The following is a 20091-nucleotide window of genomic DNA, read 5'->3' on the forward strand; positions in this document are numbered from 1 at the left end:
GTTTCTGGCCACCTGACATATGTAAATCCAATACTCTCTTTTTAGTCTCCACCAACTCCTGAGGGAAATATCTGGCTCTTCAGTTGCTAACTTTGTCTTTGTCTGTCCCTTTTTTAGCTTTTTTGATGTAAACAGCAGCACGTTGTGGCCAAAAATGAATCGAAACAGTGAATCTGCCAAAGCTGAAAGACGCCATAAAGTTCCGTAGAGCTGAGGAGAAGTGCAGAGCCAGGTGATAAATCTCCGTGGGTTCATCACTACAAGCAACTCCTTTCTCATACACTTAGTATGAAATATATTGCTTTGAGTAATTACTTACAATTGTGAGTATACGTTCTTGTACAGTATTCTTTTCCCTCCTAAGTGTCCATGTAGATGTCCAACACAATCTACTCACTGGATATAAAATATCTCTCTGATTTGTGCCAATAGATCCCTCATGCCATCAAACTGTGAGTAAACAAAGGAGAGTTCTTGTTTAAATCCACCCTGGCTCTCTGTTAGAGCCTGGTGTATCAATATCACCATTTGCACAAAGCTTCTACCTCCATCCATTATCTTTACCAACGCTTGCGGGGTCACGGACGAGATGACAGGTCAGCTCTTTATCATATGGCTGACACATAGACATTTCACATTCATATCTATGAGCAATTTCAAGTCACCAGTTAACCTAACTGGCGTGTCTCTGGACTGTGGGAGGACAGTCCAAAGACACGCAAGAAGAAACCCACATTTGCTAAAAATGTATCTGTTGGGCATCTTAGTGGACAAGTGGCGTGTCACTGCCACATCATTTGTTCAAATTCATCCAGGGAGCTTTGTTTTATGTCGTGCGTCTCTTTCTTTCTCTCTCCCTTCATGCCTTGATCCAATTAAGACAAAATGTACCAAAAAAGAAAATGTAGCAGTTGACTTGCTTCTAAAGTACAATTGTTCATTAAGACAGAACACCTGACATAATGAGACCTAAATGAAGCAAAAGCCATGTTGCATCTTCTAAAAACCGACCAAACAAGTCTGAAGTGAACGCATTCCTTCTTTCTTCGTGGCCATGTTGTTTCTATTAAGCTTAATCAACAAACTGTGCTGTTTCAATACACTACACAATACACAAATTGCATTTCTCATACTTCTATTCCCTACTGAAAAAAAAAAATCTATCCAGCCTATCATTATACTCATGAAGAGGGCACACCAACAAGATTCTGGCAAGAATGTGTGTATTTACAGCTACAAAAAGAAATCTAAATACAGTGCAGCAAAGAGAACATTTTGCCTAAAAAAACTCATCTCAAAATCCTCAGCATAACATCGCTAGGGCCTAACAACACAAATGCTCTGAACCTATGGGTGGACGTGTGACAGTAAGGGCAAAGAGGAGTGAAAGAATCTGTCAAGCCCTGACCAGGAAATGCCAAGTAAGACATGCTCGAATACTTCCTCTGTGGTCTCTTATTTCAGCAAAGTGAAGCCGGGTCTGTGAGGGGAGAGAGCAGCAGCATCTGGAAGGGCCTACAGAGGAACCAAGTGTAAACATATGTACACTGTATGGGGAAGTCTGGGAGAGGGCGTAGGTTTGCAGTCAGTAGTGGGGAAGGGACACAGAGGCACGGGATTTTCAAAGAATGCTGTCTGTATTGTCAACAACTTTACCCACTGAAATTACATTTAGATTCACTGACAGAGACCTGAAAACAATCATGTATTTACAGGCCCTAACTAACTGCGCACCTGCTATTTTGGTTCATCTATGTGCATCAGCTCAAAGCTGAAAAGGGCTGTGCGAGGGTGACTATAGATCAGCGGGATTAATGAGCCTTGATTTTCCAACGTCTGCACATAGACAGAAGGCAGAATAACGAGTTATAACTGACAAGTCTGACGTGTGTTGAGATGTGTGTAGTTATTTTGTGGCAGCCTGGTGTCGTTTTCAGGCAATTTAATCAAGGTAAACACAGAGATCGGCTGTGCGTAAAAGCGCTGCACTCAGTCACGGCACTTCTCAAATCAGAGGCTTCAGATTTATCAACATATCTGTCCCACTGCCTTCAGATATTGCAGGGATTTAAGGAACTGAATACGTTTTCACACAGTAGGCAGCTGTGGATAACAGATTCAGTAAGAATAAGCTATATTCATTTACTGACATTCCTGCTTTAACCACATTCAACGTAATTTTAATGCTGATTTAAAGGCATCCACTGGTTGGAGAGTGTTTAATTAAAATACTTTATTTATATTTTAAGCATTAATCTGTTATTGCTGTGTATTTGCATGTTGATAAAATCACCAAAGTCACAGCGGAGTGATGTCGTGTCAGACGCAGTCATGGTTCTGAGACTTCTATTCTACTCTCAGCGCAATATCTAGGACCCAATTTCCACCAAAATACCCACAACTCCTTTTTGTGCCTCTCCTCCCACCTGTGCACTGTACTGGGCTCAGTTTCAAGGTCAGGACAATACCAAATTGTTGGAGCACTGGTTGTTATGCCTCCATGAAAATAGGGCCGTAGTGGAATTCTTCATTATTATTATTTATCAGGGAAAATTGCCAAATATTCACTTGTTCCAGGCTCTCAAATCTGAGGATTTGCTGCTTTCGTCTGTTTATTATGATTGTAGATTGAAAATCTTTGGGTTTTGGACTGGCAAAGCGAACAATTGACAATGCCATCTTGTGCTGAGAATTTTAACTGGCCTTTTTTAATACTATTTTCTGGCATTTTATAGCCTAAATGATTGATTGATTAATCAAAAACAGTCTCTTTTTGGGAAAATACTGCAATTAGACATTGTAACCTGTGAATCAAAACATTTTTCCAACATTGTAGAGTAGGTACACAGAGCTTGCTGTCAGGCTATGTAAAGATAAGCTCCACCAGTTAGATGGTGAAATATGTGTAACCTGAGAGGCAAATCCCAGGGCAAGAAAAAGTCTGTAATGCAGTTGAAGACAATGTCCAGTTGATAGACATATCTGTATTTTTTAGCCGTGCAATCAGCAGGGATGGCGGTGTCGGTGAGACACTTTGCCACATTGGTCCACACTGAAACTGTTAGATGATGGATTGCCATGAAATTTGATACATTCATGTTCCCCACACGATGAACCGCAACAACTTTGGTGATTCCCTGACTCTTCATCACTCTTTATATCTAATATTTCAGTGGAAGGACTCAACTGGGGGGATAAAACTGGGATTTTCAACAGTGAGGACGGATTCCAAAGCCTTTCTTTCTGTTTTGGGATCTTATTTGTGTTTTTCACACTGCTATAATTGGTGAGGAATTGAGTTTTGGAATTGCAACACTCTTACACTCAGTGTGGGTGTTACTAATAAGCATGTGAAAATAACATCATCATCATTCCCACACATATGCAAGACAAATCAGACGGGTGACAAATCAAAGGAAAAACCAACATAAAGTGTCTTAGTAAGGTGTTACGTCACCATGTGCAACCAGAACAGCTTCAATGCGCCTTGGCATTGATTCTCTGAACTCTTCTGGAGGGATGAACACCATTCTTCAAAAAGATATTCCTTCGTTTGGTGTTTTGATGATGGTGGTGGAGAGCGCTGTCTAACACGTCAGTCCAAAATCTCCCATAAGTGTTCGATTGGATTGATTTCTGGTGACTGTGAAGGCTGTAGCATATGATTCACATCATTTTCATACTCATCAAACCATTCAGTGACCCCTCATGCCCTATGGATGGGGGCACTGTTATCCCTATCAGGATAGAAATGTTCATAGGATAAAGGTGATGACTCAGAACAACTTTGTATTGATTTGCAGTGACCCAAACCATGACAGCAAAATGCCTCCCACAGCATAACATAGCCACCAGATCCCCTCACTGGAGGGGTCAAGCATTCAGACCTGTACCAGTTTTTCCTTTCATTTGTCAACCATCTGCATATTAAAATTGTGAAATGAATTGTCATTGTTTTCACATTTGTCACATTTGTGGTTTTTCAGACGTCACACAGTAATGCTAAAATTCAGGGAGATTAGCTTTTTCTAGATCAAGAGAGGTTAAGTGATGTGGTCATCAGGTTGCTCCACGTGATGTGAGAGCACATAGAACTGGGATTATTATGAGAACTGCAGCGCTCGGCGAAGAATACAATTTATATCAGCGTGGTTCAGCCAGCTCTGCACTGAAAAACGCTCTGAAGCCGGGGCTGTGAGTGGTGCTGACTGACACCGTACAAAAAGGTAAATATAGCTAAGGTTTAAGCTCACCAGTACACTAAATTCCACACATTGGTAAGAGCAACTTTGAAGGTGGATATTTACTATATGTAATTTCAGAGCGACTTCTTTCTGCTCTGCAAACTACCAGTTGGAGTCTGTCACCTGCTCAGTGCAGCATACATATTAAGGCAAGGAACAAATGAGGTGAGAGCTTGTAAAATCACTTCTTTGTTGGAAACTCGTCTAGTTTAATAAATAGTTCTTTCATGCATAAGCTTACGGAGATCACAGGTCTTTTTCTTTACATCACTACATGTAAGTGACAGAATATAACCTGCAGGCAGTAAACATACATCAAACATATTTGTCTTTTTACATCATATATTGAAGTAATCTGACAGGGACATCCCCTAAGGTGCATGGCGAACAAACACAATCTAAAAATGGAACAAATGCCACAGGCTATAGATGCTTGAGCTGCAACGTGCAACAAAATCAAAGTCCAGCCGTCATTCCAGGAGCTTAACCTGTAATTTGTGGCAGATTGTTTAGAAACATGTAATTTCAATTCCAGGCACGCTCTGTGTTGATCCACAAACAAGAGACAGCGAGGGAGAGAGTTAAAAGGTAATCCACTGTCAACTGCTCAGATCAAGTTATGCGCTCTAATTTCTGCGAGGTCACCATTAATCGTATGAACTTTAGTCAAAAGATCTCCAACAAATCTGACCTATATTGGAGAGGAAGTAATGACACTTCTGACTCAATATTCCCAAGATACTAGTAGCATCTGACATGATGGTGATGTTGGATAAAAGCTTTTGTGGTAAAACCAGGAAGATCAATAAGCCGGGGAGTAAATCATGGCTGAGTGGTGCTGGACTCAGCAGAGTCGCGGGTTTGAAATAATCGTATGAGACAGGTTGTGGGAGCAGGGGATTACTACTTGATTCCTTTTTATCAGCTTTCACATCTCACTGTGCTGGGCCACAAAGGGCATGCATAGCTGGTGATCAAGATCAGGATTATAGAGAGAAAATTGCGTTTATAATCATCGGTACCCATCTGCATCAGACTAATATCAAAGGGGAGAAAAATAATAATCATCTAGCCATTAAGTTGAGCATTTAATTGAAGTAGATTATGAGGTTACTATCAATGGCTAATTGGTTTTAAATTAAAGCTGGTCTGATACATAAGATTAATACTTAATTTACTATTAATATAAACATCATTATTATCATTATTAGAGAAAACACTGCTGGTCGAGGTCATGGTAGAAGTAGTAGTAGTAGAAGAAGTAGCAGTAGGAGTACTAGTAGTAAAAGAATTTATAGTAGTAGTATAAATGGTGGTGGTAGTAGTAGAAGTAGTAGTAGTGTTGTAGATGAAGTAAATGTAGGAGTAATAGTAATAGTAGAAATGATAGCAGTGGTGGTAATGTTGTTGCAGTAGTAGTAGTAATATAAACAGCAGTACCAAAGGTTAGTAGTAGAGAAAGACATAGTTGTAGTAGTGATAGGAGTAGTAGCAGTAGTAGAAAAATAAGTAATAGTGGTAATAGTGGCAGTACCAGTACAGGTAGAAGTACTGGTAGTAGTTTCTAGTAGAAAAAGTAGTTGTTGTAGTAGTAGCACTAATAATAGAAGTAATTGAGGGTGGTGGTAGTCGTAGAAGTAGCAGTAGTAGTAGGAGAAATACTAGTAGTAGTAGTGGTATCAGTATATAGCAATATGTTGAGACATGATTCTCATTATCATTGTAACATTCTCTGGTATCTGTGTGTGTGTGTGTGTGTGTGCGTGTGTGTGTGTGCGTGCATGCGTGTGTGTGCACGTGTGTGTTTGTGTTTGTGTGTGCGTGTGTGCATGTGTGTGTGTGTGTGTTTGCAGATATGTGTGTCCTGTGTATTTGCATGTTTAGACAGATATACTGTAGCTGCTGTAATTAAGGATTTGACTGGGAAGCAATAAATCTAATTGTTGGCTGAGATGTCGGTGCCTCCGCTGATGGAACTCCTAATTTAGTGACTTCACCTTTGTGCCAGCAGAGTACTGGAACATCGGAGGAGGATACTGGAATACTGGACTGAGACCAGCGCTGCACAGAATTCCTTCAAACATTTATGAATAGAACAATTTATGCAAACATTTTCCATCTCCAATGGATGGAAACCCCCCCCCAACCCCCAAAAAATAGTAAGCCGACTGACTGCAGACTGTTGCTAGGTCTCTCTCTCTCTTTTTAACCAATGGACACATAAATAGCGCTCTTCCGACTGCGGTTATCCGGCACTCATGTTTCCATCACACATGTAATTCAATCGGCCCGTCATCTGCGCTAATTCCCAACACATGAGCAGCACCGGTATAATCATAGCCATCACTCATCGCTCTGCAACAATAGTTCATGCATGTCTGGAGCGCACAGCTGTTGCCATCTAACAGGAGTTACAGTCAGAGAGAGAGAGATATTGCACGCGCTGACATGTAGATTAATCAAACAGAAACTAATAACTATATCAAAATGAAACTGAAAGTGCAGGTCTGTTTAAGAACACCAACAGTCATTTAAAAGTCCCTTTTTGAGAAACTTCAGGTGACAGTCTGCCTGCACTGCAAGGCCAAATATATCCAAAAAATACCAGATTAATAGCAGTTTAACTGTATGCATGTCTTATCTGTCATGAGCCTGGAATGCTATAAATCTTGCCCCTCAGGCACATGGCAGGAGACCAAGTTAGCGTAATCTGTTACTAGTGATGTCATGCCTCACTATTTGGGACTCATCTCTGTGGGAGCGGCCTCACTGCAGAGGACACGCTGATAGAAGAGCTTATCATCAAGACTCAGGCGCACAAAAAAGGGTAGAATAACTAAATAACTTCAGGGTTAGGAGATGTGATGACTGCGGGTGTGTTCGCACTTTGTGTCCGGGAATGCACATGCTATGGAAAAAGAAAAACAAATGTATCTATGCAACTGTGATACGTATCTCACAAAAATATACTGTATGTCTCTTCTCTATAAGGGATCCCATCAAAAGAACTTTTTAAGATGCAGTGCTGGTGGTACTTAACATGTAAAGACATACAGTACATCTCCAAGATTTTGCCCGCATTCGGTGACCTCGGCGCATGACTCACGCTTTAAGTCCTTTCAAACTCCGTCCTTTCATCAGACATGATCTCCTCTGTGTCCCTCCACATCAAGCAGACACTTCAGACTAAATAATTTCGCCTGTGAGCTGTCTGTGCACCTTTAAAAGCTCCCCGAACATCCCTGCATGCACAGACAGGTCCATGTTTATGTTGGCTTTGATGCAAGGAAACACACGGACGATACTCCTAAGAGTCTGACTGCAGCCTTTAAAGTGTTTGTTTGCCCAAATCTCACACACACACGCACATCTTTTTTTCCATGTACCATGCAGATAGGTTTGGTTTTGTTTGCCTAAGTTTGGAGATATCAGCTGCTGAGATTTCATCCGCCGCCACAATACAGAGAAGGTGAATGCAATGTTGTTTATGATGCTCAAAGTTTTAAAAAAAAAAGTCAACAGCAACATGTCTCTCGACACAATGACCCAGATACTCTGCATAATACACTGACCTCATTTTCAGCAATTTTAAAATAGAAATATTTTCCACTTAAGAGTAAAAAGTGGTGAAAAGTGTCTACAACAAATACACTTTTTTTGTGATTTCTGTGAACAGACCTTTTATAGAAATAAATATTGTATCATCCTGACAAACTTGAAGGTGTAACATAAAAGATACAACACACTGAGCACCGTAAGAGAGAGAAAATCTCCAGAACTGTCAGCTTACATATGCTTCAAGGGAAGCACATACTTGCTGGCTTGGGTCTTGGATCTTCAGTACACATTTATTGATATCCTTGCCTATATCGTGGCCCTTCTGCCACATTGATTCTAGACCTCCAACATGCCAAATTAACAGTAAAGGACAAGAATAGGCATTTACTGGGATGTGACATCCTAAAAGAGCCTGCTGTGAAAACATTTGTTGCCTGCATTCAGATGTTTGACTGGTCATTGATCGACTGTCTCAGAAATACTCTTTGCTTCCTTTCTTTCGCCACAAATTGGGCCACTGAATGAACCCAGAATGATTGGTCAGTTTCAGTATCCAATTGTGTAGAGGGAAATCATGGCAGGAGATTAGTGGTGGCGGATTTCTTTTAAAAACAAAGGTTAATAGATTAGAAAAGGGAACTGGGCAGCAGTATTTTAAACTAAACAATTTGCATTTTTTTACATTAAAACCTCAATACTTCTCAGTGAAGCAACTCTGAATTCTCCTGAATAATTAAACACTACTTACAAGAGGGTTATGCTATCTTATACACTTTTTCCACAGTTACTGGCTCTAAATTCTACAGTACCCATGAGCCATTCAAGTCATATTGGGGTTACAGTAATTACCAGTTTCCAACTTGTAAATAGTGTCCACGTTAACATCCAAGTCATATTTACGACTAGGAAACTCCGATTTTTCTGAAAGCTCCTGTATTGTACATCCAATTTGATGCAAAATAATACATAAGTGCCCAAAAGCCAAACAAACACCAAAGCTTCACATCAGTGAAAGTCCATCATTAAAGATGAATAAACCGTTATTGTCATGCACAGTATTTTTAACCCTAACACAACCCAGTCTGCATTGAGTTTTGTAATAACTTTAATGTTCGACCCAACCAAAGTCTCCTTTCAATGCTAAATTATACTGGATAGTAAAGTTTGAATATGCTGTCATTTTAGTAAAGGTAAAAGAACATTTATTTTGTTAGCATTCAACAACAACATATCCCATGAGTCTTATTCCGGGTTCACATTATATGAGATACATTGTAGAGATTTACATGTTTTCGACTTGTGAGTGCTCACGTTATTGGACGACTCACGACTGTTTTAGTTGGTCATGTGAGTTGGTCATGTGAGTATGACCAACTAGCTAACTGTGCCTTGACAATATAGCACTCCATTAAATTTACGTATAATCAACAACATACTTTGGCGTGAAGCATCCATATTTGTTTTTTTTGTGTGAGATTTTTTTTTCACTTCTTTATTATTAAGTGCAAAGTCGAATATATCAGACGTTTCAGAATCAGATCTGACATGAATACTGTTTACAAGTTGGAAACTGGTAATTACAGTAATTCTGATATTACAAGAATGCATCTTAATCACAGAAGTACCCTCAAAACCCTCATAGGAGCTGTTGTTGTTGTATGAAGACTATCACATTTCAGCTTTTCAGAAAGAGTGAGAAAAGGTGTCATTCATGAGAAGTTAAACTGAGCAACAAAAGCTAACAACATAAGCTAACGCTGCTAACTGTAGGATTCCTCCTTGGCTTCTCCACTCTGTAGCTCCTAACTACTTGACAACTATATTGCTGCTTTCTGCATTAGGCCTTGTTTAATATGGAAAAACAATGTGATATAGATCTTTTGTGCTATTAAGTTTGTAACAAACATTGCATATAAATCTTTCACATCATGTTTGTAGAGTGAATACAGCATTGTGCTGCCTAAGGCGACTGCCTTGAGTCACTGAAGGGCACATAGAGTGGCCTTTCAGGAAATTACTTTGTGATTAGAGAACACAGCATGGCATTGTCCACACACTGCTCACTGTTATTATATTAAGAAAAAAAGAAATGACTCTGTGAACTCTGTCTTTACTGAGGAAGAAAAGCTTTCTCAGCTCTGGCCTGGTTTGTTGTACTGATACATGAGAGAAACAATGAGAGAACGGAAAAGTGTAGTGATGATGAGAAACAATACAAGTGTTAAGAGACGCTCATTGTTTCTTTGTGTTGCGCTGCTGCAACATAACAAGCTCAACTGCCCTAACAAACACGTCAAGAAGACAAGAGATGAAATGGTGTGCTTGTGAAATTCTGGACAAAAAAAGTGTTAATTGCTGCTAATGGCTTGATTCAAAGACTTAAGTTTTCTCACTTGAAATGTCAGTGTGTGTGATCATTTAACAAAAAAAAGGACTATTGGATAATTGAAAGTGTGTTTTTCAGTCTCATTTGGAGAGTTTTAAAAGTTCCAAGGTCAAGAGGTTATCTTCACTCCCATTCCACATGTTATTTCTGTCAGTACACTTCAGAGAGCTGCCTAAGAAAAGCTAAAGAGTAGCCTCGGCTCGGTCAACCTGCCACACGCACATTTGAAAATTCACTCTAATTTGCTTGACTGCAAACATCCATTAGTGGCTCGGCTCACCTCCCATTGCTCTGCTCTATCACAGCGAATTGCAGCTTTAAAGGCCATGATGACACTGAATGACTGCATTAGAGCAGGATAATTAAATAGATTGGTGTTAATGCAAGAAGAACAGGCCTGCTGAGATTGTGGCCTTTCATTTTGAATTGATTTTATCTCAAAGACCTCAAAATAAGCCGTGACTAAGCAGCTGTTTATAGTGATATGCCACCCAAAACCTATCTCTTTTTATCACTTGCTTCCTGTAGGATTGAAAGATGGCTGTAAAAAGTTTGCAGTTTTGCTTCTTGACTTGATGTCAGCTGGGATTCAAGATGTTTTTTATTACTTCAAAAAGTATCAAAATGTTTATAGGAACTTCTCAAATCACTCCTGTAATCCACATCTGTTCACCCCTGCGCTCATATGTTCCAAACACTCATATTTTGGCTAAATACACAGTGTCTTAGGGATGGATTCCAATAACTGTTTCCATTTTGGATCCGATTCCAGGATGGCAAAATACTTGGATTTGATGGGTACAAAAGACACCAAGTCTGTTATTGAATCTTTTAACTCTTCACTCTTTTCTATTAGCAAAGAGCAATGTACAAAACATTCATATAGAAAGTCCTAGATTTTCAGTCAACGTTGACTCTGATGTCTCTTTCACTGGTTGAAATGACCACCACTGCCAGTGGCAGAATCTATCACTTCATTAAAGCTGCACTAATCAATATTTTTTACACTAACAATGGATTAAATGCATATGTGTAACACGAAAAGGGTTGCTTATGGTGATGAACCCGCAGAGAATTATCACCTGACTCCGCAGTTCCCCTCAGAGCTCTTTAGTGTCTTTCAGCTCATTGTTTTGGTTTTACTGCCTGCAACTTTATGGTTTTCATTCAGTCTCATTGTGTCAGCTCAGATGCAGCCTGCAGCAGCTTTCAGCAAAAAGGGTCTGATAAACCAACTGTGCGACCTGCCCAGCACCGAACGACAGCTAGTCACTAATGTAAGACAAAGTTAGCGACTACACGAGTAAGATATTTCCCTCAGGAGTTAGTGGAGACTAAAAACAGAGCTAAAAAGAGAGTGAATATTGGACTTACAACCCCAAATCCATGCTCCGCACATTCACCATATAAAGTGATGGTGGTCAATATTGTGTTGACAGCTTGTTGCACTGCCCGCTAGTGGCCAAAAATATCTATTAATAAAATTAAACTCTGCTATTGTCTTGCTATATGCTCAGCATAAGCCGATAAGTCTTTACTCAGTCAAAGATGGTTTATAGATAGAAAAAGAAACATGGAAGCATTCAGATTTGATGCGATAGTGGATTCATATTCAATACTCCAACCCTACTGCCTCTGTCCGTGTACAACCTGTCAAGCTTTTGAGCAGGTGTGAGTTTGAATTCTTGCTGCCTGCTACTTCACCGGTCAGACCTGCTATATTCTAGCTCACTCGCTCTCTGGCTGCCTGAAGAACTACTGACAAATGGAGGAGCAGGATGTGGAAACTGCTGCATGTGCCGGCTAGTGTATAGAGGAATATTTTGGCAAAAATATGAGTTTTTTTTCCTCATGTTTAATTCCAGCAGCAGCCATTTGTTTCATGTCTATCCCCATTTTTCTCTCTCCCTCCCCTTGTTTCCTGTCATCTCTCTGCTGCCGCAATCTCATAAAGGCATAAAATGTCCCAAAAGTATTTAAGAAATAAATATATAGGTGTGTTTGGAAGATAGAATACAGATGCTGCAGGATTGGTTCAATAAGTCTCTGTGGAAGTTTTGCTACTTTTGAATACAGTGAAAACTGGTCACATTTAAAATCCATGGTAACCAACGTGACAACGGCCACTGTTCTCAGCAAATTACCAAACTACAAACTTTTTAGAGCCAAAACAGAGATGAATGTTTGATAGATAGATTTCAGATGTATTGCTTTAACGTATGTCTCACAGAAGTGTATGTTGCATATGGAAGCTAAGGTCAGAAAATATGTTAAGTGGTCAATGTGAGGGACTTTCTGAAGATGAATAAATGCAGGCCAACCCCATAATACTCCACAATCTGTCTGACACTGTGCCAAAGAGGGAAAGGCATCTTTTCCTCCCAGTACCTCCCTCTCAAGTGAGCCAATGTTTTAAGTGTGCATTGGTAACTTACCAGTCCATCACAGTTGCTGATAGCCACAGAGGCCTCCGGCATGTCAGTCACATCCCCAGTGAAAACACAGTTCCCGTAGATGCGTTCCTTGGCCTTTTCCTCAAAGTCCTCCTGCCATTCCACAAAAGCCCCTGGGGCCACCAGCCTCCTGTTGGCTCTCAAGCGGAGGTGCAGTTCTTTCCCAAACACAGTGACATTGAAAAACAAGTGCTGAGCCGAGGCAGAGGTGACCGAGGGCAACTCGGGGGCACCGCGGGCCACCCTTCTTCTGCTGCCAAGGGCTGAGGCGGCATCGGCAGCAGCAGCAGCACCTTTACTTCCACTTCCAGCAGAGACCACGTGAGAAATGTACCGGCCATGGGAGTCTGTGCTGAATGGCACGATAAGACCATATTCACTTAACTTTCCAGAGAGTTTTTCTGATGGGACAGATAGTGTCAAGTGAGAATCACATTCACAGAGCTATAGCAACTTCCTATGGGAAAAGACTAAAAAGCAAAGTGAGCTGACTGATTATAAAGACATGCTGTATCACTGAGAACAGAACTAAACTTTGTCAGACATATGATTGTATAAAGCATATAAAGGTAGCTCAGTATGAATGCTCTCTTTATGATACCAGCGTATTGTATGTAAAAAAAAAAAAAAATACTGTGGACATAAAGGGAAACCCAGCAGTTCAACACACTGTATTGATTTTGTTCAGCTAGAACAGTAAAGCTGTCAGACTCATTTTAACCTATCAATAAAAATAGTCCATCTTTTTTTTTTATCATTATTCCCCCACTTTTAGAAGTCAGAGTGCATTTGTCCTTAATACAAAAGCCCAGCAAAAAAAAGAAAACAAACTGACTCACCATGTGTTTCTGCAGCGACAATATGATCCAAAAATACTTGACTGAGTGAAAAGCACATGAATAAATACATACAATCCATAGCGAGGCTATAGTGTGAGAGCTGCCACTTCAGCGTTGAGTTTTCCTTTCTGTTGTAAACTTTGAGCAGAGTCCTTCCTCCTGAAAAAAACGCACAAATGCAGGAGAAAAGTCCTCAAAGTTGAGCTCCAGCGAGGCAGCCGGGCATTTCTGAGCGTTTCCCTCTAGACGCCAAACTGACGGATATTCACAAGTTGTTTCCAATCTTTTGGCCTGTGCTGAACTGCATAGACCGAGACTGCCCCATCCATTTAGGGAGCTGGGGGTGGGGGGTATCTGGGGTGCTGATGACGACAACTCCCCGGTAAAAACCGGGACGGTTTGAAGAGGTAGCCCAATTTTTTTTTTCCTTCTTCTTCTTCTACTTTTCCTTCCTCAGATAACTTTTTAAAAAGCCGTAGAGCAAGTTAACGCACGCCTACACTGAGGAGAAGAGGAAAAAAAGTCGGAAGAGTTCAGATAAAGTGTGCAGAGACAGAGTGTCCCGGTGGTGAAACATCTGCCGTCCAGTCGTGCGCCATTACGCACCAATGGTTCTGCTGCGGGACTCACAAGTGCTCAACTTGAAGCCACTACCAGCCAACAGTGGGAGCGCCTTCTCTCCACTAGACAACCGCATATTTAGCCAAGCGATTTTTTTTTTCAACCCAAAAAAACCCAAAAAACTGGAGAGCTGTTACTGCAAGAAAAATGTCTCTAAAATCTACAGCTAATATTCCGTCTTATAATTTATTTTTCTTTCTTACAGATGGTGAAAATGTGTGCCAGATGCGAGGTAATAACTCATATGTGTTTACATTAGTCCACAAACACATGTCAGTGGTAACATGGCCGTAAATCAGGGGTGGCAGGAGAGAGAAGTTTCCAATGCACATGCCTGAAGAAAAGTGGGATTTTGACTTTTATTGGCGAAAAATCAAGTTCAACTTTATCATCATCCCCAATTTTTAAATTTGGTTTACACCCAGATCACAAAAATGTACCCATGATAAAAACCAACAACAATGTACATAGAAGAAACATGACCGTTTAAGATTAAAGGACATGTTCACATTTTTTAAAGTCTGTTGGACAACAATACTCACATGTCCAGATTTATATTGAAACAGCGTTTTTGGTTGATGTAATAGTTCTTCCTTTCTATACTGGCCCTGAAGAGATCCCTGCTTTATACAACTCCAATATAAGTTATTGGGAACTAAATCCACAGATCTCATTCTGTGCAAAAATGCATTATGAAATTCAGCCAAAGTTTATATGAGGCTGCAGGATTCAGAGTTCAGAGCCAAATCAAGTCTGTATCTTCCAAAGTTACAGTCTTTGTAGTACAAAATATCCCTCTCTGTGTTACTTACTTCACCCTCTAATGTGAATCAGCAAGCATACTCTCTCTGGGAAAACATAAAGAGGGAATGTCACACTAAAAAGACTGTCATTTTGGAAGATACCCAAATTGAAATTATGTCAGGGAGGGATCTCAGGGATTCAGAGCCAGTATGGGCAGGAGGACTACTTGCAGCGACCAAAACCAATGGACATATGGACATGTGGCTATTGTTTTATGACAGACTTGAAAGATAAACCTATCATTTAAATATAGAGTCAAATAAAGTGCATTTCAAGGTTAAGTAAAGTGCTGGTGTGCGATTAAATAGGAATTACTCTAATTCAACTACAAATATTCCAGGTCTAGCAAATCCAGTTGTAGTAACCCAAAAAATCAAACTTTGCATTATCAGATTTAATGACCTCCTGCAGTTTGTATCGTAACTTTTTTATAATCTGGGGTAATCCTGCAGATGTCACTGTGAGCATATGTTCCATTTGCAAACGGGGAACAAATCCAACACCGTCATTAACGGCTTAGAAGGTGTGAAAACTGTACAGTAGATTTCGTCAGTGGAATGACAGCCTGTTAAAACTCTGGATGACTGCTCAAGCAACCAGGATTTTTTGGCCCCGGCTCACCCCACTGGAGTCCAGACTTAGTCAGACATGACCACGCAGAGACTGAACCAACAACTCTGGAATCCTTCTCGGAGGAAGAGAAAAGGGGGGTTGGGTGAAATGAGTTTCAACTTCAGGTACTTTTTTTGAGAATAAGGTGTCTAGACTGGACATTCTTTTCCACCAACATTTCTCCAAACAGTTCCTTGACTGTGTCTGCTGCTCTGTTGGTCTGGGCGACCTCCCCCATGCAGCGCCTATACTCTCACTCTGTGGCTTAATTACCTCCATGCTCCCAGGATGGTCAATGTAGAGCAGGTGTGGGTTTTACACAGTCATCCTCCCAGGGTGGCAATGAGAGGATTGGACGGTGATCCAGAGTTCTGCATTAATAAGAGATGGAAACTAACCGCAGCATTAAGAGATGGAAACCATTAACTGCCTTGTAAGAAGTTTTATGCTCTTTTTCCATCCATACTGTTTGGAGTTTTTTCATGTGTGTCCCAAAAGCCAGGATGGCATTCCACAATATAGCATAGTATTCAATTAGAAGCCTTGTTTTTCCCCCTCTGAAATGAATAGCTCCACTCATAGTCTGTGGTTAAGTCCACACACCAGAACAATTTTCTACTACAGTGCTCGCATTAGAACACTCTGTCCTTCACAACAGGAGTGTAAGAGCGAAACTTAAACACGCTTTTGTCTCAAATCAAAACTGACTCTTGAGTATTTTAGCAACAAAGCCACAGATATTCATGTCAGACAGCTTTTCCTCTTCAAAAATGCAATTTATTGAAGTATAAACACTTGAAAATATGAATGTCTTTGTTCTGTTCCAGCTCATATGTGGGAGAAGTGTTTCAAAGTCAAACAAGAGGAGAGAAACAAGAGAAACTTTACTTTAAAAACTTAATCTGAATCAGTTAGACACACTGTAATCTGCACAGTAGTCTGTGAGGGTGGAGCTGGGAAGAATCAAGCTTCTTCCACTGGATTTCCAGCAATGGGGAGAAGTTACAGTACAGTGTGCGGAGCTGCAGATGCCTCAGTGTGTGCTGTAATGTGGTCTAGCCATGCCAGCGTGCTGAGAAAATATGTGACTTTTCATCTCAGAGATGGAGGGAGATGCAAAGCAGCTGCTAGTCTGCCCAGCAGCTTGAGGGAAGAGGGTGTCTGCGTTTGCCAAGTTACAAACCAGTGACTCGAAGAAGTTGTTATTATGGTCTTCTGCCCTGTGTGGATGGAAGGATTTGGGACTGAGAGGCTGAGAACGAGCATTGAGTTTTGACCCTGGTCAGACGCAATGAGTTTCATTTGACCTTCTTTAAGAAAATGTGATTAGACTGTAATGAGTGTGGGAGTCTTCTGTATAAGTGCAGCTGAGACAGTACTCCTATGTGTGTAACTGTATTTATGTCAAAGGTCTTACTTTCCTTATTTCCACTGAGGAAGTTTTCTGTCCCGTTTTATTGTTGGATGGATATCTCAAAAACTACCACTAATTAAAAACAATAAAAAACAGTTTTTAATACAAGTTGGTGGAAAGTTAATGGAATACAGTGGTTCTGTGAAATACATGTTTTTACTTTCTTGCTGAGAGGTTGATGTAAGTCTTATCATCCTCCATGAGTTTGCTGAGTAACCAGCGAGATTCCAGGAAGTCACTGCTCCTAGCCAAGAAATAGTCAGACATGTAACCCCCTGTGTAAACACAGCTTGTTGTTTTTGGACAGATTAAACAATTCATGTTGTCATGTTCATTAGTGAGCTTTAAAATTGCTGGTTGGCAGATTTTTTTTTTTTTTTTTCAGCTTTGGCTGTTTCCCCCTGTTTCTAGTCTTTACGCTAAGCTAAGTTAACTGTTTGCTGACTGTAACTTCATGTTTAATGGATAGACATGAAAACGGCATCTATCTGTCCACTAACCTCCTAAATGTCAAGCTTATACTTCTTGGGCCCAAGGCTGGATTACAAACTAGGTACGTTAATGGTTTTGGTAATTTTATTAATTGCAACACTAAAAGGATATGGCTGCCAATTTTCTACTACATTGTAAATTGTAAATTTCTCAAAGAACTTTAGTACAAAGTCAAGAGGTTGTGATATGTAGCACAACAGGCTAGCAAAGCTCTGTAAACAGAACCGTGTTCCTGTGTGTGCGTCCACAGAACTACTCTCCGGAGACTGAAAACATGATCGCTCAAACTCTTGATAATGAAGGAACATGTCACCCAGTTCAGTGGTGTGACTCATTCACATGTTTTTAATAGTTTTTGGACAACAGCGGAGGTCTACGTCACAGAAAGATAAAATATCAGGATACGCACACAATACTTGTAAGTCGTTGTTGGTTTGGTTCTGCACATGAGATTTGTTGACAATAAGAAAAATATAGAAAATCGCCAGCCTTATCCTCTAAATCTAATAACTTGCTAATTACATTCCACATTATTACTTTATCTTATGGCCTCTGGTTTAAGATTTAAGATTGAAATGCCATTGCTGACTTTGGAAACAGCAGTCGACACAGCGATCTCACCACAAGGTCTATTTCGTAGCTGTTCTGGAGTATTTAATCTTATCTTCTTCAGTAGATGGAGTTTGTCACCAGGGCACCTTGTGGTGAGATTGTTTTATCAACTAGTTTTAAGAGCTTTGTTATTTTAGTTCATATTGTGTTCACATGGTGCATTTTCCCACACATTAAGTTGTGCTTAATCCAATTACCACACAACACAGAAACCCGGATGTCATGTAGTATTCCAACATAGGGTGCTGGTTGGTCTCAGGGTGTATAATGAAGCTGTCATCACTGCACTACATGGGAACTTGAAGGCAATAGGATGTATAGGTTACAGTATGCAACTGGGTTTCAATAGTGATCTAAGAACACGTTTTTGCACTGCCATGCTTGGGCCAAGAAACAAACCATGTGATCCTTTATTTTTTTTAAAAAACTTTATGTTTGCCTCATTACTCAAATGTCAAATATGTCAGTACAGGCTGTGGCCATTTCCAACCATGATGGCATGGGTGGCTTTAAAACAAAATGATAACTTATAAGCAATAAGCATTTGCAGAACTGCTAGCATAGCTGCAGACTCTTACATGTAACATTTAAAAATGCAAAGCCTGTGGACATGAAAGACCTGTTTTTCTTAATTTCTCTTACTCATTTGTTAGTCTTATGTGATTCTACCAGGTCAAAACTTGAGACTGATTTTTTTTCCTCTCAAGTGTCAACTCATTTAAAGTGTTTAGTCAAGCAGTCATGTCCAAATCAAATCCTCATTTTTGTTACTCAAGTCTGACTCAAGTCCAGGTCTCCAGTTTTATGTCTACAGCTGTGGTCTGAGTCACCTGTGCACAATCCATCTTTGTACAAAGCTCTAATATTCCCAGACAGGATTTACACGAGTATTCTGTATAAATCATGGTCACCACCAGCCTGAATGCCTGACACAATGTGTATCACCTTTCAGATGCAGATTATGGCTCTTTTGATTATGTCCCATTATTAAAAGAGCACATTTCTATAACTGTGGAGCCTTATTGAAAGTATTTCTACTTTTATGACACTGTTACAAGCAGCTCAAGGACTTTGCTATGTACCCAATATATTCCAGACTGCACACAATAAAAAATAAACCACTTATGCTTGGATCCAGGGTGTCTAAATAATTCACCAAAACCTTAGTTGATAGTAGATATTACAAAAGATCAGTATTTTTTATCCTGCCAGCTGAGACTTTTCATTACCTTGCTCAGTGGGGTGTGTAGCCTATCAGGGATTGTGTATTATTGCCCAGGTAAATTAAGGCCTATTTGCCAACTTATATTTAAGAACATTGTGTTATTAGTGATCAAATCCCTGAGAGGCCTGACAGCACACTTGAGTCTGTGAGGTGTTTGTAATGCTGCCTTTATCCACAGAAGAACAATCAAAGAGGACGGCGGTGTACCCATACACCCCTACACCGGCACCATGCCTCCTCTCCTGAGCAGCTCTCTCATCTGCAGAGGGAAGCTTTTCACATGAAGTTCATTACATCCCCTCTCGCTGCTCACCTCTCAATGCTGCTCTTTGTCCGGCGTAATCTCAGGATCCTTCAGAACCGCTAGCTTCAGTTTCACATTGGGGAGTATCTCAATGAGTCTGGAAAGGATTTCAAAGGCGAGGGGCCGCTATATCATCCAAGCATGGTCTTCATGTCCTGGGCTTATCTTGACCCGGTGTCAAGTTGGCCACATGCTGCAACTGAATAGCCCCTCTCCATATCCGCATGTTGTTTTAACCGATTTGTCTCTGCTAGTAGAGTTAAGAGAAATTCAGAAACAGACACTGCACTATATAAACGGACGGCCATGTGTGTTTGTGTTACTGTAAATTTATCTAATATATCTCCCAGACGCTCCCCTAACAAAGAGGGATAATAAACTGAGATGATGTAGAAAGGAAACAAGTCCAACAAACTATAAAGAGTTTTTCAATCTGGACCACTTGGTTTCCATTTACAATAATCCAGGATAGGCTGTGGTGTGATAAAATCCTAACAACTTCCGTACTCCCAAAGATAAGCCTGCTA

At 40.3% G+C, this 20091-nt stretch overlaps 1 protein-coding gene and 1 long non-coding RNA gene across 3 annotated transcripts in view; one reads left to right on the forward strand and one right to left on the reverse strand.

The window, feature by feature from the left end:
• The window catches only part of LOC122971022 (A disintegrin and metalloproteinase with thrombospondin motifs 14), a 57445-nt gene extending 43294 nt beyond the window's left edge, over positions 1-14151 (reverse strand). For both annotated transcript variants that reach the window (XM_044337447.1, XM_044337446.1), the window contains exons 1-2: positions 13481-14151; positions 12624-13042 (exon numbers count right to left, since the gene is read on the reverse strand). In XM_044337447.1, coding sequence (XP_044193382.1) covers positions 12624-13042; positions 13481-13559 — 498 coding nt within the window. In that variant the 5' untranslated portion in view covers positions 13560-14151. The remainder of the gene's footprint in view (positions 1-12623; positions 13043-13480) is intronic.
• A 133-nt stretch (positions 14152-14284) lies between these two features.
• Positions 14285-17263, forward strand: LOC122971024. The gene is made up of 2 exons (XR_006399395.1): positions 14285-15950; positions 16345-17263. It is a non-coding gene; the product is annotated as an uncharacterized LOC122971024 (long non-coding RNA).
• The last annotated feature ends 2828 nt before the right edge of the window (positions 17264-20091 follow it).

Source organism: Thunnus albacares, chromosome 20 (assembly GCF_914725855.1).
Source record: "Thunnus albacares chromosome 20, fThuAlb1.1, whole genome shotgun sequence".
NCBI lineage: Eukaryota > Metazoa > Chordata > Actinopteri > Scombriformes > Scombridae > Thunnus > Thunnus albacares.